The 26,690-nt window shown below is 36.3% G+C and overlaps 1 protein-coding gene across 4 annotated transcripts in view; it reads right to left on the bottom strand.

Annotated features, from left to right (window-relative positions):
• Positions 1-26,690, bottom strand: part of GABRA3 (gamma-aminobutyric acid type A receptor subunit alpha3) — a 273,077-nt gene that overhangs the window by 78,757 nt on the left and 167,630 nt on the right. For all 4 annotated transcript variants that reach the window (XM_079124688.1, XM_079124689.1, XM_079124687.1 and 1 more), the window contains one exon: positions 8,500-8,567. In XM_079124688.1, the coding sequence (XP_078980814.1) occupies positions 8,500-8,567 (68 nt within the window). The remainder of the gene's footprint in view (positions 1-8,499; positions 8,568-26,690) is intronic.

Raw genomic sequence — 26,690 nt, 5'->3', positions numbered from 1 at the left:
GTCAAGATGAACAAGAAGTTAATTTTAGACAAAGAAAACAAGGCAGAGAATTTACCACTAACAGGTTCTGATTCTTACCCCAGATTTTCTCATGACTGGGTCAATTACTGCCTTCAGGTCTCATTCAAATGTCACATCAGAGATGCATTCCTTGACCATTCTATCATAAATAGTAATTCCTCTTCTTATCATTTTCTATTTTTCTTCTTCATAATACTGATTCAATATATCATTATTTATCATTTCTTTCACACCAACAGCCTGGAAGTCCTTGACAATGTTTTGGGTAAACTACACAAAATCTGTCTATCTACAAATAATAATGAAGGCTATTAAAATAATGCAGGACAAAACAAAGTAAACCAAATGAAAGGATAGAGTAAGAATATGTAAGTTAATACATTAATGAAGTTGAGAGAAGAGTGAAAATTTTGAGTACCATTAGACTTTAGGTCCAATATGTGTTAGCATATAAGCTAATCACTTAAGAATATCATATAAGCTGAATGTAAAACACAAAACAACAAAGGAAACAAGTAAAATGTAGAAAATCCTTCAATCTTTTAGAAGACAAGTAAACAAAAAATAAAGCATAGAAAAATTGGGGATAATAATACATAAAATCAGATACTATAAATAAACTACTGAAAATAAAATATTATAAACAATGTACCTATATACTCTATACATACAAGACATAAAAACAGAATTTAGAATTATACATTGGTTAATCTTAATTAAAATAAAGGTGGTAGAGCTGTAAAATAGAGGTGGAACAAACTGTAGGACAATCTTATAAGTGGATGAAATATAATTATACTAAAAGCTGGAGTACTTCAAGTGGAAAATATAACTCTGTCTTTGAAAGCATTAATACCTAGACTCAAAATACATGTCAGACACACTGGGACACACCTGTAATCCCAGTGGTTCAGGAGACAGAGGCAGGAGGATCATGAGTTCAAAGCCAGCTTCAGCAATTTAGCAAGTTGCTAAGCAACTCAGTGAGACCCTGTCTCTAAATAAAATATAAAAAAGGACTGGAAATGTGGCTCAGTGGTTGAATGCCCCTGAGTTCAATCCCCAGTATACCCTCCCCCCAAAAAGAATCAAAATACATAAGACAGAAATCGAATTACATGAAGAAATCAACAAACCATAGATTCTCAAGAAGTGAAAGATCAATTAGATCAAAAATTGAATAAGATAAAAAAATTATAACAACCTTAACAGACAAGCATGAACCAATGAACACACATAGACTTACTGATTAAACACATGGTAAAATGTACAAAATATTTACCAAAAAAAGAAAAATAACAATGTACTAAGCCATAAGGCCAATATCAATAAATATCTAATATCCTAGAGACAATTTTTTTTTCAATATGAGGCATGAAATTAGGAATTAATAACTGAATTTTTTACATATTAAAATTGAAGGACATACTACAAAAATGTCAAGAAACAAGGAAAGGAAGGGTCACAAGTTATTTTCAAGGAAAGTAAAAGAGATGATCCAATTAAGAGCAAAAATTAGTGAACCAGAAAAAAAAGGAAATAATACAGATGATAAAAAAAGTTTAAAAGAGCATGCTTTGAAAACACTAGCAATATTTTTAAAAGCTTCTGATAAATTTAGTCAAGAAAATGGACAAGGGAGGAATAGTAATGGAAAGGATGGGGATATATAATAAAATTAGCAAAACAGTTAATATTTTTTGTATTGATTGATGCGCACAAGAGGTTCTCAAGAGGTTCTAAAATGCTACCTTATCTACTTTGATCCCTCAAAATCGAAGATGGATTGGTTCCATGAACCCCTGCAGATACCAAAATTTGAAGATGTCAGGTCTCTTACAGTGTTTGCATGTAACATACACACAACTTCCTCTATGCTTTAAATCATCTCCAGAATATGTATAATACCTAATACAATGGAAATGCCATATGAAACTTTCTTATGCTTCATTGTTTAGGGAATAATAAAAAGAAAAATCTGTGTGTGTTTAGTAAAGATGCAAAATTTTAAAAATACTTTCACACTCACTTGGCATTTGGCTGAATTTGGGGATGGAGTCCATGGATATATAAAGCCAACTGTGTGTGTAAAGGCTTACTAATAGCCTGTGGGAAATAGATTGTACAGCAATAAGAGACAAACTGATACATATACTGATTTATCACATGGTACCCCATATATAAAAATAAAATAATAATTAGTGCAAAAATTAAAAATAGATTAGAGATGGGAAAATCACTTAGGGGCTTCTTCCAGGTGGACGTGCAAGAAATGATGGTGGCTTGGATCAGAGAAGTAGCAGTGTAGGTAGTGATAAACACTTAAATTTGGGAACACCTATAAACATAGATAAGGAGGCTATGAATAAAATAATAGTAAAACAAAATAAGAAATATATAAAAAATAAAATAACATTAGCAAGTTAGATTTGTCCTAGGAATGTAAAGTTGCCTTAATATTAGGAAATCTATTAATATAATTAACCACATAGACAGTTTAGGGGGAAAATACTGTTATATCTTAGTAGTGGCAAAAACAGGAGTTGGAAAATTTTAAATAAACTCATAAGTGAACATACATACACAAGCACACCTCTTAGAAAACTAGGATTGCAACATATAGTGGATATGTCATACTCATTATTGTTCACTGTTGTCGTCTGGCTTTTCTAGGAAATCTTGTAAAATTTCCCATATTATGTTTAATCATATATTATTCCCATCTGCTCAAATTGTCAAACCTTAAATATCTAGCATTTCTTGGAGCTACAACCAGTTTATGGACCCATGTACCACCAATCGATCAATCATTCTCTCCCCTTCTCCCCCTACACACCTCAAAGGAAACTTTAATTCAAAAGCTGCAACGTGAGGAAATTGGGTCTTTGTTGAGTTTCCAGCTCTATGGAGAGCCATGCATATTTTTATTAGTAACACTGGCCATTAAACATACACACAATCAAAAATGCTTAACCTCAAAGGTAACCAAGAAAATGCAAATATATCAATTAGATACCACTTCATGCATATCAAAATGTCAAAAAATAAAGGGTGACAATATGTAATATCAGCAGAAGTGTGGAAAATTGAAGCTCTCATACACTACTAGTGGAATTATAAATTGATTAAACCCATCACAAGAATATCTCTATCTGAAAAAAGTTAAATTATGCAAACATTACAAATCACAAATTTTATCTGTAAGTACACACTCTACAAAAATTCAAATATTGTCACTTGAAAATAAAATGTTTGTTGTATCATTGTTTCTATAATAGCAAAAATTTGTAAACAATTTAAATGCACATTAACAGGAAAACGGATGAGTTATGAAAACTAATACAATAATGTATAGTAGTTAAAGTAAATAAGTTAGCATTAAAGGCATCAAAAATAATAGTTTTCAATACAGGGTTTTAAAATAAGCTCTAAAATGATTCACATGTTCTAATGCATTTTATACAAAAGGTTGAAAAAACAGAAACCAGTAACTGATATTTATGATGCATATGATATATACATCCCTTAGTCTGAAGCACATATAGAATGTCAAAAAGAAAACTGCAGATTCATGATCATGATTATCTTTAGGTGGGAGAGAGAAAGGAGAATGGAATCAAGGTAATATTCACAGAGATGTCACCTGTTTCTTTAAAGATTATTTTTCAAAATAAGAAAGGTGGCATATATTTAAAGATATACTCACACTAATCTATTTAATCTTTTTATAAGTTGGATGACAGGTACCCACATTTTATATTTTATTCTCTAAAGAGTCAAAAATACTGGGAAAATCATACCTTGATTATTTATACTATAAGCATCCTATGACCTTTGGCCAAAAGCAATCAGATTTTGACCTGACCATCCTGAAAATGCAATCAATCCCTTTCTTGCAAATTGAGCCCTTGTATACTCTCCAAGGATGATTGCCTCCAAATTGACAAATGGATTCTGTTGTTTTGTGAGGCATTTAAATCAAATCTTCCAGATAATAAGCCTAAGTCTGCCTCTTGGGAGAGGCACTTAATACATTTCCTACACAGGGCATTGATGAGACTTAGTTTGTGGGGCACCATTTCTGTCTTCGTGTTGGAACTTGAATGGCTTCAAGTCTCTAACAATATTGTATATGTCAAAGCAAGTCCCAGAAAAACTTTGCAAGGCTTATTCATTTTTAGCAGAGTGTGAGGACCAAGGTATTTAACATTAGACCAAAGTACATTAACATTAGCATTACAGTGAACGCTTTGTCATTTTCTTATTCTGTAGAACTCTCCCCCTTATTTTGATCATCCATTTCCCCTCAGCTATTTGTCTTCTTTCCCTCATTATCTAATTTGGGGACTCATGAATCCATACCACTCTTTCAGGTGTATTTAGCCCTTGAAATAGTCATATTGGTGTTATGCATACTGTGTCTATGTTACATAAAAATATATCAGAGATTCTAGGTCATGGATTCCTAAGAAGAAAACCAGCAGGTATAGACCCTTTACTGTATTGCATCTGGAAATACAGTATACTATGAAATAAGATGAAATTGACAGTCAAAGAGGCTTTCCAAATAGACCAATCTATTCTGGGCCTCAGACTGCCATCAAGGGAGAGTTAAAGAGAACATAGCCACTTTTTCTGCTGTAGGGAGTAAAACAGGTACAATAATTTTTATTTGACCACCACCAGGAAAGAAATCTGTGTGCTACTTTCTTTGTAATTAACACCATTTTTAAATTTTACAGTGTTAGCCTATTTTGATGACTTTGAATGATTTTCATATACATTTGCCAGACCAGAATGTATGTTACCTGAATCTGTTTTCAAGAATTATGACTATAATGTCTTTTATGGGTTCTCATTTCCCAAGACTCCATTTCATTTTCCTCATTAAGCTAGATGGTTAGTTCTTATATTGCATTATCTCCTTATATCAATACTTGGTTGTCCACTGTATACCCTAAGGATTTTCTCTGTTGATAAGTTATAGCTAGCAGTTGTTATCCTAGCAAGATCTAGACAGTTAAATATCCTTTGGGAGAAGGTAATGTTAAACTATATAGAATTGGCATTTTATATTTCCTGGTTTTTCCTCTCCCTGATTCTCCTAACATTATTTCTCTTTGTACTCTTTATTTTTCATTAGTTTTATTGGTATCTTCAGTTGTTTATCTGTTGAATATATAACCCAGGATCCTGGGTCCTATACCCCCTGCTTGTCTAAGGACCAGGAGAAAAGGTGGAACAGTGCCTAGAATATTGGCAGCTAGGATGGAAGCTAAGAAAGGAGCTGGTTTGGATCAGAAAAGCATCCAAGTTTTTGTCATCTGTTGTTTCTACCTTTCATTCCAATCATTGGCTCTGAGCATGAAATACTATTCCTCAGCCTGTTCCCTACTCTTCACATTCTAATTCAAAGGATCTTGGGAAGCTGAAAAAACTCCACTTACCAAAAGCCAACCTTCACTGGTAAAGGGTAGACGGACCCAATTTGAATAGTGTCAATGAAGCTGCATTTGCACTAAATTTTTGTAGTCTTCCTCTCATTGCCGCCCTTCTGCAATCTTTCTATACATCTGACTGACAAAATGATCTAAACTCCTCTAATAGTAGATTATTATAGGTGGTATGGCCTCAGCTAACTCAAATTGGGATCATATCTGTGTTCTATCTCTCTCCTGGCGGGTCATGGACACAGAATTGATATTACTACTGAGTATCTATTCTTGCTTCAGTATCTAGTTCTAAAACAAACATGGCCCATAATTTCAGGGTGCTTTCTGTCAATTTAAGAAGCTGTACCTGTGAGAAGGATGCCAGTGTTCAGTCAATGAATTGCTAAGGGGGCAAAGGATTATGGGTGGTGATGAATCAGTGCTGAAACTGCCACTACAATTTTCCTTTTTCTGTGAGCAAAACACTACTTCAATTTATTTAGAAAAGTATTTTGGAACAAAACTCCCTGTTTGGCTAGAAACAAATCAAGAACCCAGCCAGCCCTAAGAGGGAAAGAGCCATTCTGTTACTTTGGCTTAATCATGATGAGGAAAAACAAACAAGTGAAACATGAACCTTAGAAAGAGAGAGAAAATCTGAATTATTAGAAATGTCTCCATTGCCTCTCACATCTGTGGGTGGAAGAGGAGGAGAGAGAAGGGCTGTTTGAGAAAGATACTATACTTATGGTTCATTTGTATCACTAGATCTAGGTACCTGTTTTCATGTGTATGGCTACAGAATGCCTTAGAGTGTGTTGGTGGTGATTACTCTGTATGTATTTGTGGTGGATATTTGTCTGAATGTACTTGTGCTTGTTGGCACATGAGAATAAGAGTGTTTGTATGAATGTGCATGTTTTTGAAAGAGTAGTTCTGTTAATTTCTTATAAAAATCCTAATTCATAATCAATTTCCAGCAATTCAGAAAGAAGGTACATATCCATGGTGAATCGGTTGTTCCTGATGGCCCGTGAAATCTGCATATCAGTGTCCCTAGAATCCTTTAATGTAGACTTCGGTCCCTAAAGACTACCTCTTGAATGGCCAACTGGCTACAATTTTAATGCATTCCTGAGTCTGAAGCTGTGAGCATGACTAAATAACAGGTTGAGAGGGGGCAACCTAGACATATAGGCCTCCTTGCTTCCCCTAGGAGATAGCCATCTTCTTTATTCCTCATTCATCAATCACAGCACTTACTGAGCTCTCTTTATGTGTCAAGTGATCTAAGTGCCTGGGAAACCATGAAGACTCAGTATTTGCTATCAAAGAGTTCACAGGGAGTCTACATTACCCTTAACCACTCACATACTGTGTTAGTTAGCCTTTCATCCCTGTGATCAAAATACTTGACAAGAGCAACTTTGAGGAGGAAAAGTTCATTTGGGCTCATGATTTCAGAGATGCATTCCATGATTGGATAACTCCATTGCTTTTGGGACTGAAGTGAGGCAGAACATCATGGTGAAAAGGATATGGAGAAGGAAAACTGCTCAGATCATGGTAGCCAGGAATGGGATGTGGGGGACAAGACAGAGAGACAATGAAGAGAGATAGAGAAAGAGAATAGGGGACAAAACATAATCCCCAAGGGCATCTCCCAATGACCTACTTTATTCAGCTATGTTCCACCTACCTACATTTACCAACCTGCAGTCCATTCAAATTAATAATCCATTAAAAAGATAAATCCACTGATGAGGTTACAGCTCTAATAATTGTCTAAAAGCTCCACCTATGAGCCTTACTGTATTGGGGACCAGGGCTTCAAAGCATGAGGATTTCATGAGACACTCCAGATCAGAACCATAACATATATTGATGACTTCCTTCCCTGAGAACTAGTCTTCTCTAACTCCTAGATCTCCCTCCTAATGGATGAGCCATGTATTTATTAATATATCTAAATCTGCCTTCAGCCTCATTTTCCCCCTTGCAGTCCATTCTACACAGACCACTACATAAGTTATTCTAAAACAATATTCATATATTTTCACAATTCTACTCAAATCTCAGAGGCTCTGCATTGTCTACAGGAAAAAAAACTCTACCACTACCCTATTCAACCTCTTATATTCACCCAACAGGTCAAAAAGAACCTCTTCCCTGCTATACAGAAAAATACATAAGTAATAAAAATATTTTCCCAGATATTAATTTTTTTATTATCAAAACATGCACTCATTTGATCAAAAAATTTACTGAGCATCTATTAACTGTCAAGTATGGAGAGGAGATAATCACTTCTTTGTTTATATGATAATTTAATCAAATATCTGATATCAGTAGGTATTGGTGTGTGAACTATTAGTGTGAAGTGTCTCACCTCATTGCCTCACAATATTCTTTGCTTTTGCAGCAAAAGAGAATAATGGGACAAGGAACACTTCTTGCAGGTGGCTCAAGTAATATCCTTGTTAACTCTTCTGTGTCCTGCCATATTTCTTTGTTCCAAAGGTGTCACCCTGCCTACATCTATACAAGGATCAGTATTGAGAAGTGGTATAGACTCTTTCTCCAAACTCCTTGTATCACTCCAGTCGGTTCAAGACCTCAGTGAATTAAGCTCAGTTGAACACTTCTTGGATGACACCACTAGCTGCTTATGCAAGAATCCCCACCAAAACACCCTCCTCACATGATCTATTTGTACTAGTATGTGTGTGGTGTTGGTAAAGTATGAAGGGAAAGAATGGAGAAAATTTGATTGCACGTAGGGAGCCAAGCCAAGTTTTTAAGGGTATTATGTTGAAGAAGAGAAGGATTCTCCTGCTGTGGGTATGTGCTTTTATTTGTGAATAGGTAAGGACAGCCAGGAAAAGATAAATTTGGCTAAACCTAGAGTAGCGAGGAACAAAATTCATGTGAAACAAGATGTCTTCTTAGAACACTCTTCAAGGCCCTGCTGTAGGAAAATCCCAATTTGTTTCCTTAGATCTATTGCATCATTTTTCATTTTTGTCTTCCCAGGAATTAAACTTACCATATCAGTGTCGGACACAGGGCCAAAACTGGTCACATAGATGTCAGTCTTCACTTCAGTCACTGCATCTGAGCAAAATAAAGTAGAAAAGCAGAGTATCATGAAAGGCTGTTACCTTAGCTCAGAGATAGTACTTGCTAGTTCTGAGAAAAGATGTTTCACACACTCATAGAAAAACCCTTCAAGAACTTCTCACCTTTCCTATTCCTTCACAGAGAATATGCTAGATACATGTATAAAGTAGGTTTCTATTTTAGTCAGGTTTTTTTTTTTGTTCTGTTTTTTTCTGCTCTCACCAAAAGACCTGAAGAGAACAATTTTAAGGAGAAAAAGTTTATTTTGGGGCTCACAGTTTCAGAGTTCTCAGTCCATCAGTGGTTGTTTCCCAGGGGATAAGGTGAAGCAGAATATCATGGCAGAAGGGTATGATGGAGAAAAGCATCTCAGGACAGGACACCAGGATGCAAAGAGAGAGAGAGAGAGTTCCTCTCAAGGGACAAAATATATATCCCAAAAGCAAGCACCCAGTGATCTACCTCCTCCATCCACACCCTACTGGCCTTCAATTACCACCCAGTTAATCCTTATCAGGGGATTAATTCTCGGATTGGGTTAAGGCTTTCATAACCCAATTATTACACTTCTGAGCATTGTTGCATTGTCTTACACATGAGCTTTGGGAGAAACCTAATATCTAAACCAAAACATTCTATCCCTGGCCCCAAAAAACTCATGCCCATTTCATAATACAAAATATATTTAGTCTTCCAAGAGTCTCCATAGTCTTAACAGTTCTAGAACTGCCCAAAGTCCAAGTCCAAAGTCTCTTCTGATGCTCAGAGTATACTGTCATCATGAGTTCCTGTAAAAATCAAAATCAAATTACATGTATTTAATATATAGAGGCACAGAACAAATATTTGCATTACAAAAGGAAGAAATAGGGGCATAGGAAGTCAGGATGGGACCAAAGTAAGACTAAAATACAGCTGGGCAAACAAGTCCTGTAGTTCCATGTCTGGCATCTGGAGCACATGACATAGTGCCTCCAAAGGGCTTGTGTAGTTCTGCCCCTGTGGCTTTGTTGGTTGCATCCTACCTGGGCTTTCTGTTGGCTTGTTTCTGCTTGATTCCTGCAGCTTTCCCCAGCAAACTTCCCACAGTACCGGCATTTCTTAATCTCAGGGGTCTCCAGTACCTTTGGCTTCTTCCTCTCATCTTCATGCATCTCCTTCTCAGGGGCTTCCCACAAGGAATCTCACCCTATTGCACTTTACCTAGCCTTCCACGTCTTCCTTTGAAATCTCTGTGGAAGTCTCCATGACCCCGTAACTACAGCATCCTGCATTCCTGAAGAACTAGAACCATGTGCATACCACCACAGTCTGCCACAATCTGGAGCAGTAACCAAGCCTCCAGAAACCACAGTAGCAGCCTCTGGATGCCTTCGTGGATGTATTTGGTGAAGAAAACTCTTATCCTCCCCACCATCCATGCAAGTAGGGTGCCACACTGGTCTCAAATAATTTTTTGCTTTTACATCCTTGAACCCGAGATGGATGTGGTATTGTCAATTTCTGAGATTCCCTCAAGTCATTTTTTCCTGCCATTTCTGGATACTATTTAGCATTTCTTTAGGGGCTATAATGTCTTTAATGACTACATCTTCCTCAGCCCCAGTTTCACTCACGGTTTTCTGGCCAAACTGCAAGTTTTTCAAATCTTTATGCTCCTAATTATCACAATGATCTTGGCTAAAAGCTGCCAGCAGTATCCACACCACTGTCTGAATACTATGCTGCCCAGAAATTTCTCATGCCAGATTAAGAAGTCCATCATCTTTAAATTCGGTTTCACAGAAAGTCTTAAGACATGGGCAAAATGTAGGTAACTTCTTAGGCAGAACACAACATAAATGGCCTCTAGTTCAATTTCCAGTAATGTCCTCCTTTTCCTCTGAAACCTCATGAGTCCACTCTACTCTCCACAGTCAGATCTGCAGTCTGGTCTTTTGAGTTCCCACCAGAATAACCCACTAAAGTCCACTTATAACAATCTAAAACTTTTCCAGCTTGCATTACTAAACTTTCTAAAATTTCTCCCACACATTCTAAAAAGCTTCAAAAGCTTGTTCAGGTTATTTTCAGCAACAACCCCACTTCTTATATCAATTTTTTCTTCTGTTTAAGTCACCTTTTTTGCTTCAGTGACCAAAAGACCTGACAAGAACAACTTCGAGGAGGAAAATTTTATTTGGAGGCTCATGGTTTCAGAGGTCTCCGTCCATAGAGAACTGACTCCACTCTTCAGTGCCAATGGTAAGTTAGTACATCATGCCAGAAAAATATGGTGGAAGAGAGCATCTGGAGACATGGAACCAGAAAGCAGAGAGAGAGAGTTCCTCAACAGAGATAAAATATATACCCCAAGGGTATGCCCCCAATGACCTACCTCCCCAAGCCACACCCTACCTGCCTTGAGTTACACCTAGTTAATTTCTATCAGGGGATTAATTCACTGATTGGGTTAAGGCTCTCATAACCCAAATCATTTCACCTCTAAACCTTCTTGCATTGTCTCACATGTGAGCGTTTTGGGGACACCTTATAGTTAAACCATAACAGTATAATTTTAGACAGCACTGAGAATTATGGCAGAATCCCCAAGCAACAAAAATTAGAGAAGGCCCTTAGAAATCCCTGGTATTCACTCATGCTGAACTCTCATATTAGGTTTACCCATACCTGTGATAGGTTACAAATGTTGCAAAATTCAGCTCTCTTCCAGTTTTAGGAACCTTAGAGGATAGTACTACTTCTCCCTTGCCTGCTTAAGGTAGAGAGGAGCAATGTGACTAGTTCCAGTTGCAGGAAGAAGTATTGTGTCCTTCTCTTTCTGGAAAATTTAAGATCTGTTTTAAGGCCCTCTATGCCATGGAGATATAGAAACAAACATATCGATGTTGTGCTGCCATAATATCAAAACAGTCTGGAGTGATGAGCTGCAGAGGACAACATGGAGGACAACTGCCTTGGTGAGTTATCTGGGTCCACAATAGACTTCATATGAATGAGAAATGTACTTTTATTAAGTGACAGAGATTTTGAGATAATTGATATCTCTTGATACATTCTCTTTACATTTATTTTTCTTTATTGTACTGTTTACTTGTTATCCTTTCCACCTAATCCAAGAGCTTCACCCCATCCAAGGGCAGCACCCCATTTTGCTCTCTATACCCTCAACCTAAGTAGGGATTTGTTACTCAGATGGTGCCCAGTAAATATTTTTTATATTAATTGTTGAATCTAATCACATATTTGCCACTTAGGCAAAACAAAATGCCTTAGACTGGATAATTTCTAAATAACAGAAATTTATTTCTCACAGTTTTCAGTGCTAGGAACTCCAAGATCAACACCCCAGCAGAACTGATATGTGGTGAGAGCCCATTGCTCATAGATGGTATCCTCTGTATCCTCACTTAATGGAAGGGGTTTGGAAATTTCCTTAAGCCATTTTTATAAAAGTGCTAATCCTATTCATAGACTAATCTGGACTGAAGGGCCCCACCTCCTAATACTATCACAATGGGGATTAAGTTTCAACATAGGAATTTTGGAAAGACACAAACAATCAAACCATAGCAAATACCCAGAAAGTGAAGCTATCCCTCTATTAAGTTTCTTGTTTCCTGCTTCCATCAGTGCTGTTTATATCATTGCAATCCATTTAGCCTATGTATGCCAGCATGTCTCAGAGCTCAGGAAAATCAGCCTACTCCAGACTAGAAAGCCCATTTCAGTAAGTTACCAAAGTCCCACTCCAGCTGAGTATACCTGACCCTAGTAGAGATAACACTGATGAAGCCCACACAAGATTAGTTACTGCAGCCTAGGATACTATTTCTTTTCTCTCAAAGAGAGATAGGGCACTTGCCTATTCCACATGTACCATATTCTCTGCACACATCCAGTCCTGAATTCTCACCCAATGTATTTCTGTATTTGTTGATTTCTCACTTTCCAAAACTATTCTTGAAGAAGATGCATTCGATATACTCAAGGCCAATGCACTTATCCACAAACATTCCACTTTCAGAAGACTATATCATTTAGTAATAATCAACTCTATAATCAATTCACCAAAAGACAACAATTTACTCCAAAGCTTAATCAGCAAATAACATGTCTCTGAAACTAGAGTTGTGTTTTAAATAGTTGGGCTCTTGTCTTAGAGCACAGGCTGCCTCAGAGCTATTTCTGTACTTGAAGGGGAAGAGTTTATGCCTTAGAACTCATAATATGACTCCTAAAGATATGTCTCCTCACACATACTACCAGGCTTATTCGCTGGTGGAGCAAATACCATTATGCCTACCATTTGGCATAATGACTTCAATGCCCAACTGTGTACATAAAATGCAATTAATTAATAATGGAAGAGATCATAATCACATTGAATCCAACATCATAGGCAGGACATTCCAGACACAGAACAACTTTCTACACCAATGGAATTGTAAAATTTTAAGAGAGTTACATACATTTTCAACAAAGGACTCAGTTTATAGGGAAAAAATGAGAAGACAGTTGATGAGAGATACTAGAAAATTCAAGGGTGCAATAGGACTGGAGGAAGCATGTGTTAAGTTGCCCAACATAAAATGACAAAGAAAGATCTGCTGTCAAAATTACCTTCTCCTACTTCTGCTCCTCAGCCCAGCCCAGTACCTAATGACACTAGTGAAACAGTGAAGTGACAAGAGGCTGCTCTAATTCTGAGGGTACAAAAGGAAGTGGCCATAAGAAAGAGTCTGGGGGCTAGATGGAAAGACTTGGGCTCTGGATATCTGCTTCTGACTTGTTGAAAGCTTTACACAAAATTATTTTTCTTTGGTTACACTTTAGCTACAGAAAAGGGGAATTGGAAAATTTGCTCTGGTAATCAGTCTGTTATAATGGATAACAAACCTCTTCTTTAATTTCTAGCCCATTAAGAATAAATCTGGCAGGTTAGTGATAAAAAGTAGGGGAGGAGAAAGGGGGAACAGAGATAAAGAGTAGAAAAGGATTTGAGGAAAAAAGGGAAATACAGGATGAATGGGGGAAAAGTGAATACAGGGAAAGAAAGGAATAGATAAGAGGAAATAAAACTAGATACACCTGAAGAATGAAATGGAAAATCAACTATAAGAGACTTAAAGAACACCAAATGCATAAAATTATGACAGATTCACACCAAAGTGCATTATAATGAAAATGCCTAACATTCAAAATAAAGATAGAATTTTAAAGTCTGCAAGAAAAAAACAACAGATTATATATAAGGGGAAACCAATACAGATATCAGCAGATTTCTTACCCCAGACCCTAAAAGCTACAAGGAAGGGCCTGGAACAACGTATTTCAAGCTCTGAAAGAACATGGTTGTCAATGAAGAATCTTATACCCAACAAAACTAACCCTAACCTTCAGATTGGAAGATGAAATAAAATCCTTCCATGATAAACAAAAGTTAAAAGAATTTACAAATAGAAAGTCTGCACTACAGAACATCCTCACCAAAATATTCCATGAGAAGGAAATGATAAACAACAATGTAGGTCAGCAAAGGGAGGAAGTACACTAAAGGAAAACTCAATCAAAAGAGAAACCAAGTCAAGTTAAAAACAAAAAAAAAAAGCCAAAATGACTGGGATATAAATTATATTTCAATAATAACTCTGAATATTAATGGCCTAAACTCATCAATTAAAAGACATAGACTGGCAGATTGGATTAAAAAGCAAGACCCAACAATATGCTGCCTTCAAGAGACTCATCTCATAGAAAAAGACATCCACAGACTAAAGGTGAAAGATAGGAAAAAACCTACCACGCACATGGACTGAGTAAAAAAGCGGAATTTCCATCCTCATATCAGATAAAGTGTACTTCAAGCCAAAGTTAGTCAGGAGGGATAAAGAAGGACATTTAATACTGCTTAAGTTACCATAAATCAGGAAGACATAATGACCATAAATATTTATGACCCAAACAATGGCACATCCATGTATGCCAAACAAATCCTTCTCAATTTTAGGAATCAAATAGACCACGACATAATAATTCTGGGTGACTTTAACACACCACTGTCAGAATGCATGAGAAAACACTTTCCCCTCCAAAGACCTATCAATAGAGTGTGTTAGCTAACTTTGGATTGTTGCCAATGGAGAGAGAGAAAACAGTCGTTCATCTGCACTTTTAATTTACATTTCTCTTTTTTAATGAGTGAAGTTAACTATCTTGTTTATTAATAGCAAATTTTATTTTCTTTTTTATGTTTCAAAAGGGTTATGATTTTGTCAATTTACTTGTTAGGAAGGATAGTTCCTTGTGATATGAGCTGTAAATATCTCCCTTAGTTGTCTTTTTGTAAAAGTTTGTTTATGATGCTTCTTTCCACGAAAACTTGATTTTTATGTAACAAAAAGTACCAGTGAAATAATTAATGACTTGGGAATTTTGACTCATGAAAGGTTAGACAGTTCTTACTAACTCCAGTCTTGTAAAGAAAAATATTTCAGCTCTGAGTTTAACTATTTCCTGTCTTCTACTACTTTTGGTGCTGTTCTGTTCTTCTTTTTCTAGGGCTTTGAGCTGTAGTGTTAGGTCGTTTATTTGTTGAGTTTTACTTCTTTTATTAAATGTGCTCCATGAAATAAATTTCCCTCTAAGTACTGCTTTCATAGTGTCCCAGAGATTTTAATATGATGTTTCTTTGTTCTCATTTACCTCTAAGAATTTTTTAATTTCCTTCCTAATATCTTCTGTTATCCATTCATCATATAATAGCATATTGTTTAATCTCCAGATGTTGGAATAGTTTCTGTGTTTTACTCTTTCATTTATTTCTAACTTCAATCCATTATGATCTGATAGAATACATGGTAGTGTCTCTATCTTCTTGTATTTGCTAACATTAGCTTTGTGGCATAATATATGGTCTATTTTAGAGAAGGATCCATGTGCTGCTGAGAAGAAAGTGTATTCGCTCTTGGTTGGATGGTATATTCTACAAATGTCCGTTAAGTCTAAATTATTGATTGTGTTATTGAGATCTATGGTTTCTTTGTTCAATTTTTGTCTGGAAGATCTGTCGAGTGGTGAGAGAGGCGTGTTAAAATCACCTAGTATTATTGTGTTATGGTCTATTTGGTTTCTGAAATTGAGAAGGATTTGTTTGACATACATGGATGAGCCACTGTTTGGGGCATAGATGTTTATGATTGTTATATCTTGCTGATTTATGCTGCCCTTAAGCAGTATGAAATGTCCTTCTTTATCCCTTCTGACAAACTTTGGCTTGAAGTCCACATTATCTGAAATGAGGATGGATACTCCAGCTTTTTTGCTGAGTCCATGTGCATGGTATGTTTTTCCCCATCCTTTCACCTTTAGTCTATGGGTATCTTTTTCTATGAGGTGAGTCTCTTGCAGGGAACATATTGTTGGATCTTTCTTTTTATAGTTAAACTCAGAGCTGAAATCAATGAAATTGAAACAAAAGAAACAATACAAAAAATTGACAAAATAAATAGTTGGTTCTTCGAAAAAATAAACAAAATTGATAAACCTTTAGCCACACGAACAAAGAGAAGACGAGAGAAAACCCAAATCACTAAAATTCAGAATGAACAAGGAAATATCACAACAGACAGGATTGAAATACAAAACATAATTAGAAGCTATTTTGAAAACCTATACTCCAACAAAATAGAAAATTTCGAAGGCATCAACAGGTTTCTAGAGACATATGAATTGCCTAAACTGAAGGAGGAGGACATAAACAATTTAAATAGACCAATTTCAAGTACTGAAATAAAAGAAGTCATCAAAAGCCTACCAACAAAGAAAAGTCTGGGACCAGATGGGTTCTCAGCCGAGTTCTACAAAACCTTTAAAGAAGAGCTCATTCCAATACTTCTCAAAGTATTCCATAAACTAGAAGAGGAGGGAACCCTCCCAAACTCATTCTATGAAGCCAATATCACCCTGATACCTAAACCAGACAGAGACTCATCAAGGAAAGAAAATTTCAGACCAATGTCCTTAATGAACATCGATGCAAAAATTCTCAACAAAATTTTAGCAAATCGCATACAAAAACATATTAAAAAGATAGTGCACCATGATCAAGTTGGTTTCATCCCAGGGATGCAAGGTTGGTTCAACATCAGGAAATCAATAAACGTCATTCACCACATTAATAGACTTAAAGTCAAGAATCACATGATTATTTCAATAGATGCAGAAAAAGCATTTGATAAAATACAGCACCCCTTCATGCTCAAAACACTAGAAAATATAGGGATAGTGGGAACATTCCTTAACATTGTAAAGGCCATTTATGCTAAGCCCATGGCTAATATCATTCTAAATGGTGAAAAACTGAAAGCATTCCCCCTAAAAACTGGAACAAGGCAGGGATGCCCTCTTTCACCACTTCTATTCAACATCATTCTTGAGACTCTGGCCAGAGCAATTAGACAAACCAAAGAGATTAAAGGGATACGAATTGGGAAAGAAGAACTCAAACTATCCCTGTTCGCTGATGACATGATTATATATTTAGAGGAACCTGGAAATTCCACCAGAAAACTCTTAGAACTCATAAGTGAATTCAGTAAAGTAGCAGGTTACAAGATCAATGCCCATTAATCCAACGCATTTTTATACATAAGTGATGAATCTTCAGAAAGAGAAATTAGGAAACCTACCCCATTCACAATAGCATCAAAAAAAATAAAATACTTGGGAATCAATCTCACAAAAGAGGTAAAAGACCTGTACAATGAGAACTATACAACACTAAAGAAAGAAATTAAAGAACACCTTAGAAGATGGAAAGATCTTCCATGTTCTTGGATAGGAAGAATTAATATTGTCAAAATGGCCATACTACCTAAAGTGCTATACGAATTCAATGCAATTCCAATTAAAATCCCAATGATGTACCTTACAGAAATAGAGCAAGCAATTATGAAATTCATCTGGAAGAATAAGAAACCCAGAATAGCTAAAGCAATACTTAGCAGGAAGAGTGAAACAGGGGGTATTGCAATACCAGATCTTCAACTCTACTACAAAGCAATAGTAACAAAAACGGCATGGTATTGGTACCAAAATAGAAAGGTAGATCAATGGTATAGAATAGAGGACACGGACACAAACCCAAATAAATACAATTTTCTCATACTAGACAAAGGTGCCAAAAATATGCAATGGAGAAAAGATAGCCTCTTCAACAAATGGTGCTGGGAGAATTGGAAATCCATATGCAACAGAATGAAACTAAACCCATATCTCTCACCATGCACGAAACTAAACTCAAAATGGATTAAGGACCTCGGAATCAGACCAGAGACCCTGCAGATTATAGAAGAAAAAGTAGGTCCAAATCTTCACCTTGTTGGTCTAGGATCAGACTTCCTTAACAGGACTCCCATAGCACAAGAAATAAAAGCTAGAATCAACCACTGGGATAGATTCAAACTAAAAAGCTTTCTCTCAGCAAAGGAAACTATCAGCAATGCGAAGAAAGAGCCTACAGAATGGGAGAATATCTTTGCCAATCATACTTCAGATAGAGCACTAATCTCCAGAATCTATAAAGAACTCAAAAAACCTTACTCCAAGAATTCAAATAATGCAGTCGACAAATGGGCTAAGGAAATGAATAGACACTTCACAGAAGAAGATGTACAAGCAATCAACAAACATATGGAAAAATGTTCAACATCTCTAGTAATAAGAGAAATGCAAATCAAAACCACCCTAAGATTCCATCTCACCCCAATTAGAATGGCGATTATCAAGAATACGAGCAACAACAGGTGTTGGCGAGGATGTGGGGAGAAAGGTACACTCATACATTGCTGGTGGGGCTGCAAATTAGTGCAGCCACTCTGGAAAGCAGTGTGGAGATTCCTTAGAAAACTTGGAATGGACCCTCCATTTGACCCAGCTATCCCACTCCTTGGCCTATACCCAAAGGACTTAAAATCAGCATACTACAGAGACACAGCCACATCAATGTTCATAGCTGCTCAATTCACAATAGCCAGACTGTGGAACCAACCTAGATGCCCTTCAATTGATGAGTGGATAAAGAAACTGTACAATATATACATTGTATATATACAATATATACAATGGAATATTACTCAGCCATAAAGAATGATAAAATTATCTCATTTGCAGGCAAATGGATGAAATTGGAGAATATCATGCTAAGTTAGATAAGCCAATCTCAAAAAGCCAAAGGACGAATGATATCGCTAATAAGTGGAGGATGACACATAATGGGGGGGAGGCAAGGGTTAGTGTTAGGGTTAGAGTTAGGGTTAGGGAGGGGGGCAAGTATGGAGGAAGGAAGTACTGTATAGAGGGTAAAGAGGGGTGGGAGGGGTGGGGGGAAGGGAAAAAATAACAGAATGAATCAAACAACATTACTCTATGTAAATTTATGATTACACAAATGGTATTCCTTTACGCCATGTACAAATAGAGAAACAACATGTATCCCATTTGCTTACAATAAAAAAAAAAAAAAGAAAAAAGAAAAAAATTTCAAGTTTTCTTCTTATTATTTAATGGTTGTGTTATTTTAAAAATATCTTTGGTACATATGGAATTTACCATGGTATATGAGGTAAGGCAAGGATATTACTTTACTTATCCCAATAACATTTATTGACTACTTCGTGTTCCCAGTGATTTGAGATGATGTCCTCTTTTATACATTCAATTTCTATATGTATCTGAGTGCACTTACTTCTGGGCATTCTGTTTTGCTAATAGACCTGTATGATACTCTTAAATTATTTAGGCTTTTAAAAATGCCTTAATGTGCTTTAGTGCTAGTCCCACTTCTGTGTTTATTTTTTTCACTAAATTTAGCATCAGGTGATATAGCTTAAAACTATTAAGTTTTCACTGAGATTTTGTTAAGTTTACAAAATAATTTACACATTAATATGGTCCTTCTATTTGTAGAAAGGTTAGTTGTCGGCTTCAGTGGTATTTTAATTTTTATTTGTAATGGGTCTCACATTTTCATTTGCAAACATATTAATATATTTTTGCTACTGTTATATATGAAATCTTTTCTTCCCTTAAACCTTCCAAAAGATTGTTTGAATATATGTAAACTACTGATTTTTGTATGTTGATTTTTTATTTGGTAATCTAATTGAGCTATCCTACCGTTTCTAGTAGCTGTTAATAAAATATCTTGAATCTAAAATTTAAAAAAAGACCCAAAATGCTTAGCAGAGCTTCTGGAAAAGGCAAGTACTGAATGCATGGTAATTAAAGATTTTAGACTCAGCTATCTATACACAGGCCAATGAAATGACTAATGGATGACAATTTTTGGAAGTTTACAAGAGTATGTTCATTGCAAAGTTTGACTCTTTTCTTAAATGATAGCCAAGAAGAAATTGCAGAAGGATTTTAGGAGAGCAGAGAAATGTTAAAGGGCAGATTACAGATAATAAATCTGTTTCTTTACTACAGTATTTTAAATTAAGGGTTGTAATTTAAATAGTCATATAAAAATGGTCTCCTATAGAAAAAACTCCTTTGAGAATTCATACAAAAAATAATGCCAACATCCTAATTAAAAAATGACATACTAAAAAAACAAACTAGATATGTAGAGAGATAGCAAAATATAAGAGAGAATGGGAAAGTGAGAGAATAATGCTAAGAGATAAAAAGAGACAATATGTTCTTTTCACCAGATAAGCCCTAAATCCCTCAAGTGAGAGGGCATGGAAAAGGGATTTTACTTGTATACTGGCAATCCAAGTGAAAGAGTGCTCTGAGATTATGTTACCAACCTTTGATGTCTGGCCTTCTATTCCAAGCCCAGGTAAACACAGGGATATTTGACATTCTTCCATTGTTCCACACAGGGACCACCATGCCCCAATAGCTAATCTCATTTTCTGCCTAAGAAATCTAGAGTCTTGAAGCAAGGTACCCAAGAAAACACACAGAAATATCCTGCAAAACAAAGATACAGTGGTTTAAAAGCATGACTAACTGGGTTTGGGAATTTAGGCTCTACCACTGTTCTTTGTGTGCCTTTTGTCATTTAACTCCTCTGCACTTGTTTCTTCATCTGGAAAATTGGAATAATGATAGTACCTACCTCAGAATTGCTCTGAGGATTTAAGGAGAGAGTATTTAGACCAGGAGTTAGAACATATTCAGTTTTCAGTGAATGCTATCTATCACTGCTAGTTAGTGCTATTCCAGAGGCCAGGCCACATGAGCTACCCAGTAAACCAGGTGGGCACAATTTACAGAGAAGTGTGAGGCCTTGGACCCCAGACATAGAAGACAGAACCCATTTAGCACTCCAGCTCTTCTGTGTGAAGGAATAATTGGAAATTTTGTGATTTCATTTAACTGGATGCAAACACCAGTGAATTAGACTGAAATTGGTAGGGGTCACAATTCAGGGTCTAATCCCTGTTTGCAGCCTTATCAATAGAGATAAGTGTGAAATAGTAATTAATAGAAAATAAACAGGGCTTCTTTTTTCACCATTGCTTACAGATGCTCCTTAACTCTTTATTCATGGACTTCAGGGATTTAATATCCTTGCAAAGTTACCCTGAGAAAGAAGAGGTGAGTTAGCTTTTCATTTTGCAAATTTACTGTGGTATTAGAAGTGCTTTGATGGTTCCAAATCAACCCACATGTATATGCAATATGTACACATACATATGAGCACACACTTCCTTAGCCTCATTAGGACTATCATTGTTGGAGAACACATGGACCAGTCTTACATTATTTCTGCTTGCTGATGATCTGAAAGTGTAAATATTAGTCAATCACCAAATGATCATTGTGTTTCTGTTCAATATATTCCACATAATAACCTATATTTTCTAGTTTAACTTCAAATATATATTAGTCTTAGCACTGCCCTTTGAACCCATGAGAACAAAGTATGCTCCATTTTATTTTGAAACAGGGTCTCACTAAGGTGCTGAGGCTGGCATCAAAATTGCAGTGCTTCTGACTCTGCCTCCCAAGTTGGTGGAATTACAGGTGCCTACCACCATGCCCGGCTGAGATTGTAAAACCTTGGGAGACTTTTAAAGTGACCATTATACCCCTAAATCTGCTCCTGTTAATTTCCAGACTCTGTCCCAACTTCCTTAGACTATGTGTCTCCTCTTTTGACATGGTTTTAAATATCCTCACTGTTCTTCATTCTCTTTCCTCTGGCTGAGGTCTGATTTGTTATTGACCCTCTAAAATGTTATGTGGTAAGATTTGTCACAATTTTGTTAGATACATGATTATGAGAAAAATAATATAGAAAAGTCAACTATACCTTTTTATCTCAATTATAGGCCATGAAACACACTTCAAATTCCTCACAATGCCATTTTTCCAAAGAAAGTGATGTTTTGAGGATTGGGACTTTGGCCAAGGGAACAAGTAGCCAACTTTTCTGCTTTCTCACTTCTACATCACTAGGAATTTGTGGAAATGAATACTCATTGTTACATATACTTCTTATTTGAAGACATTGGAAATGAGCTCCCATGGGGCTAGTTATCTCAGTCTTCTAGATACATGGACCTAGGGAATGAGCTACAATGACTTCTAGACAAGATCCCACAGAAATGAGAATTAAAGTGTTCTATTCTGAAGCTAATGGTGTTTCCATTTGTCATTGATAAACCTTCAGGACTGAGATACTCTAAGTAATCATTGATACCCTCAATAGTATTAATCACAGATAAACTCTGTGGAAAAATCAAAAGCAGGTAGCTTTGGGAAGCAGAAATTACAAGAGTTTACCAGACATCTGGAGTTCCATTATGAGCTCTGCTACTGACTTACACCGCTTATTGTAGACAGTTTGGGCAAACTTCACAGCTTTTGCAATTTGGTAGGCTGGAGATCTCTCATTATCTTGTCTATGACACATTATCTAGTATCTAGTACCTGGGAAGTGCAGCAAAAGTATCTAGTCCCTGGAAAGTACAGCAAAATTCTAATAGCTAGCTGCTTTCCTTTTGAGGACATTGAGCTAGAATTTTGACTTTATCTATCTATATCTATATATCTATATCTCTCTATCTACATATATGGATATATATATCTAATACATGGTTCACTGGTTTCTAAGACATATATATATAATGATCTCAATGTGAGGTATCCCCCAAAAGCTCATGTGAGATAATGCATGAGGATTTAGAGGAGAAATGATTGGGTTGTGAGAGTCTTAACACAATCAGTGAATTAATTTCCTCATGGAGATTAATTGAGTTGTAACTGAAGGCAGGTGGGGTGTGGCTGGAGGAGGTGGGCACTGGGGACATTGTTTGTGGTATATATTTTGTATCTGGAGAGTGGAGACTCTCTGCTTCCTGATCACGTGAGCTGCTTCCTTCTGCCACATTCTTCCGTCCTGATATTCTGCCTCACCTCAGGTCCTGAGGAATGGAGCCAGGGTCTATGGACAGAGACCTCTGAAACTGCATTCCCCCAAATAAACTTTTCCTCCTCTAAAGTTGTCCTTGTCAGGTCTTTTAGTCAGAGTAGCAAAAAATTGGTGGTGATTGAGGTCTCTTAAATCTTGTGCTGTTCTTTCCTGGTGTTGGGTTATAAGTATATATTGTTTAAACAGCCTACAATCCAGATATAGGTGGTGCACAGTAGACACCATTCAGACCACTCCACTTTATTCACAGATCCCATAAAAATATTGGTTCTTGGGTCATAACCCTCAGCATTCCTCATTATTTTTCACTGTCCTATTCCTCAGAATGGCACTTAATTCTTATATTGTAAAGCGCCAACATATATTTCAATTTTTATTCAACTGGTTTCACTTGTCTTTTACACATTCTAGATTTTCCCCTCCTCAATCTTTCTCTTAGCTTTTTCCTTACACCTATTATTTGTCATTTAACCTAACACTTACACAGGATATAGTAAATAAATTACTGAATCTGATTTTGGAAGATCTTTGTACAAGTTGTGGAAATGCTGCTAACAAACTCTATGACCCTGATTAAGACATTTACCTTCCTGATCCTCAACTTATCTATAATATGAAAAGTTTCATCATAGATACCAATAAGGCACATTAAAAATATGAATCCATGGTTCGCTGGTTTCTAAGATCAAAGTAGATCAGAGGCATCAAATAAAAATAAAAGAGATAGAATCCTTGGAAGAAACAAGAAATAATACTAATATAATAATGAAGAAGGCAGAAAAGGTAAGATTGAAGATTTTGTACATGAGGAGAAAACAGTTTATACAACTTTTATCAGGAACAGTTGATATACTTCATGCTGTCAGTGACAAATAAATAGAAACACCTCCCAGGAATATTTTTGCCCTCAAATCTTACTAGTGACAATTTTTCCTTATGAAATTGATGTTCACTAGAGACCACAGGAAGTATGTGGGTTTGTAATTCTAGAGAAAAACAGAAGATATGTGGAACTAGCCACTCACATAGAAATATAAGAGGTGTGAAAGAAATAAAAACATCAAAGAAAAGCCTCTTCTGCAGTTCATACAGTCCATTCCCAAAAGCTAGTAGGATTTCTTTGGAGCCACACTGTAACATTATTTAAAAATTACTGAGAAAAGTTAAGCAGTGCCAAATGATAATCCAAAAAATAACTACACGGTGTCTTCTCCACTCTAGAGGCACATACAGAGTGAAGAGCCAGGGGAGATGTGCAGCAAAATCTATGAAACACTCAAAACATTCCAAAAGGTTACAGGTATGCTATGGCATTTTTGCAGGGCCTATAGGTTCTTAACCTAAATATAAAATTAATTAGTGCAATGTCCACTAACATATGAATGTGAAGACCAGTTAGTCCTAGTTTTAGGTCCTACTTTAAGTGAACTATGCTAGTATTTCTTTTTTATCACTGAAAAAATGAGTTGATCTTGTTATGATTCCAATATTAAAATATTGTGTTTTCCACAGCCATAATAGACTAGAAAAGACTACTAGGGGCAGATACACTGCTATTTCAAAGACATGCTTGGTGTTTACAGATAAAGGGGCATAGGTAACTTCAAAGTTCAATATAACTCCTCTGCTTCAACCACAAAATAAAGGCAGATAAAATAGGAAGTATGTAGTTGTTGAGAACAAATAAGCCAAAAATATCATGAAACATAAACTAAAAGAGTAAGCAATATTGAAATCAGAGTTCTGGGCCTGAAAATAAAAAGCATATTAAAAGAGACTATTGAGAAAAAAGGAGAGATTATAATCTCTGTAAAGAAAAGGAGACTAGAAGAAGGTTGAACGCTTGGTTAGCACTGGAGATCTTCTCAAAAAGAGATCAGGAAAAAGTAAACGAACTGATGCCTGGAGTATGATTCTTTTTGAAGATGTATTTCAACTTGAGTTGGGATGTGACTGTAAGAGAGTCATATGACATATGAAGACATTCTTTTGGTATTAGGAACTGAGTCAATTACCTTGCTGAGTCAGGAGTAGATCAGGCATATCCCAATGGTGAATAAACTTCAAAATACTATTGTAAGTCAAACTTGGAATGAAGATAAGGATAGAACAACTACAAAACCACTTGAAAGTGACAAAAAGAGGACAAAAAGTAAAATTCAATCAAATGTTTTCTTCCATGGCAGTATAAATACACTGAAGACTTTTTCTCCCACTACACAATCACCAAAGAAAAAATAAAAAAGAAACTACCAAGTCTGAAAGGCAAACAATATCAAAAGAAGTATGGAGGGGGAGTTCAAACTTGAAGAAGCAGATCTCAGAAGCAATAAGTCTTTCATATTATTTTTTTCTTATTTTCTTTTATAAGTTTACTTCAAAAGAAAAAACTGAAAAACTACAAGGTGGGACAGTGGCACAAGTAGCTAAAATTCTGTTTAAAATCTCAAATACCTTACCAGAAAAGCAGGCAAAAGTGCCCTTGTAGGACAGAGAGTGTAGACACTAGGAGGAGAGGTTCCACTAATTCTGTGTATAAACCCCCACAAATCATAGACTTTCTTTTATAAAAACATCTCAAGATCTAAATTACCACCTAAATTTCAGGCTAATTATTGAGTAGCACAGGTAAAGGAAAGATCCAAAGCTACAGAGAAAAGACATTGATAATTGACCTAAGAACTTGGATTTAAATCATGGCCCAAGTCCTAGACTATCTCCTAAGGGGTATAAGTGTGAAATATACCAATGCAGCAAAGCAAAGAGAAAAAACGATTGGAATTCTGACTAGAAAGCTTCTACACAGCAAAGGAAAGAATCAATAACATGAAGAGAGAGCCTATAGAATAGGAGAAAATCTTTGCCACCTGGACCTCAGCTAGAACACTGATCTCCAGGATATATAAAGAATCCAAAAAACTTAACACCATGAAACTAAATAACCCAATTAATAAATGGGCTAAGGAACTGAACAGACACTTCACAGAAGAAGAAATACAATTGATCGACAAACACATGAAAAAATGTCCATCATGTCTAGCAATTAGAGAAATATAAATTAAAACTACATTGAGATTCCATTTCACTCCAGTCAGAATGGCAAGTATCAAGAATACAGGTAACAAGGAGATCCAAGATGGCAGACTAGAGGGAGGCTGCATCCTTGTCACTCTGTAACTCAGGATTGAAGCAAAGGAAATACTGTTTCTCTGCAAGGCAGTTGTCATTGCTCACTGATCCCTTGCTGTTTACCGCATTTGTCTGCCGTTTGCCAGTATATTGCCTGCCTTTTGAGTGCACATCATTCAGTGACCACCACCTATCATCTGCTATTTTCCCACTTGTCAACTTCTTGCCTGCCCGTCACCTACCTTTGACCTACCCATCTCCCACCACCCAACATCCAACCACTGATCATCTTGCTATTAGCCTGTAGACCACCTGCAGACCACCAGCGGATTACCTGCTGCCCACTGTTGCCTGGAACTCTTTTGTCACAGTACCCACAGGTTTGGTTATATGCAGCTGCTATCTTAGGACAACATCCAGGACCTCCAGATAAGGTACTGAAAGCCTTCAGGGACACTATAAGACTACAGGGCAGGATCTGTACTGCCTCAGTTCCATACCACTAGATGAGAAGACACACGAACAACATGAAAACA

The sequence above is a fragment of the Sciurus vulgaris genome (genome assembly GCF_902686455.1).
Source record: "Sciurus vulgaris genome assembly, chromosome: X".
NCBI classification, from domain to species: domain Eukaryota; kingdom Metazoa; phylum Chordata; class Mammalia; order Rodentia; family Sciuridae; genus Sciurus; species Sciurus vulgaris.
The sequence above is the reverse complement of the archived record's forward strand: the minus strand, read 5'-3'. Positions and strand labels throughout refer to the sequence as shown.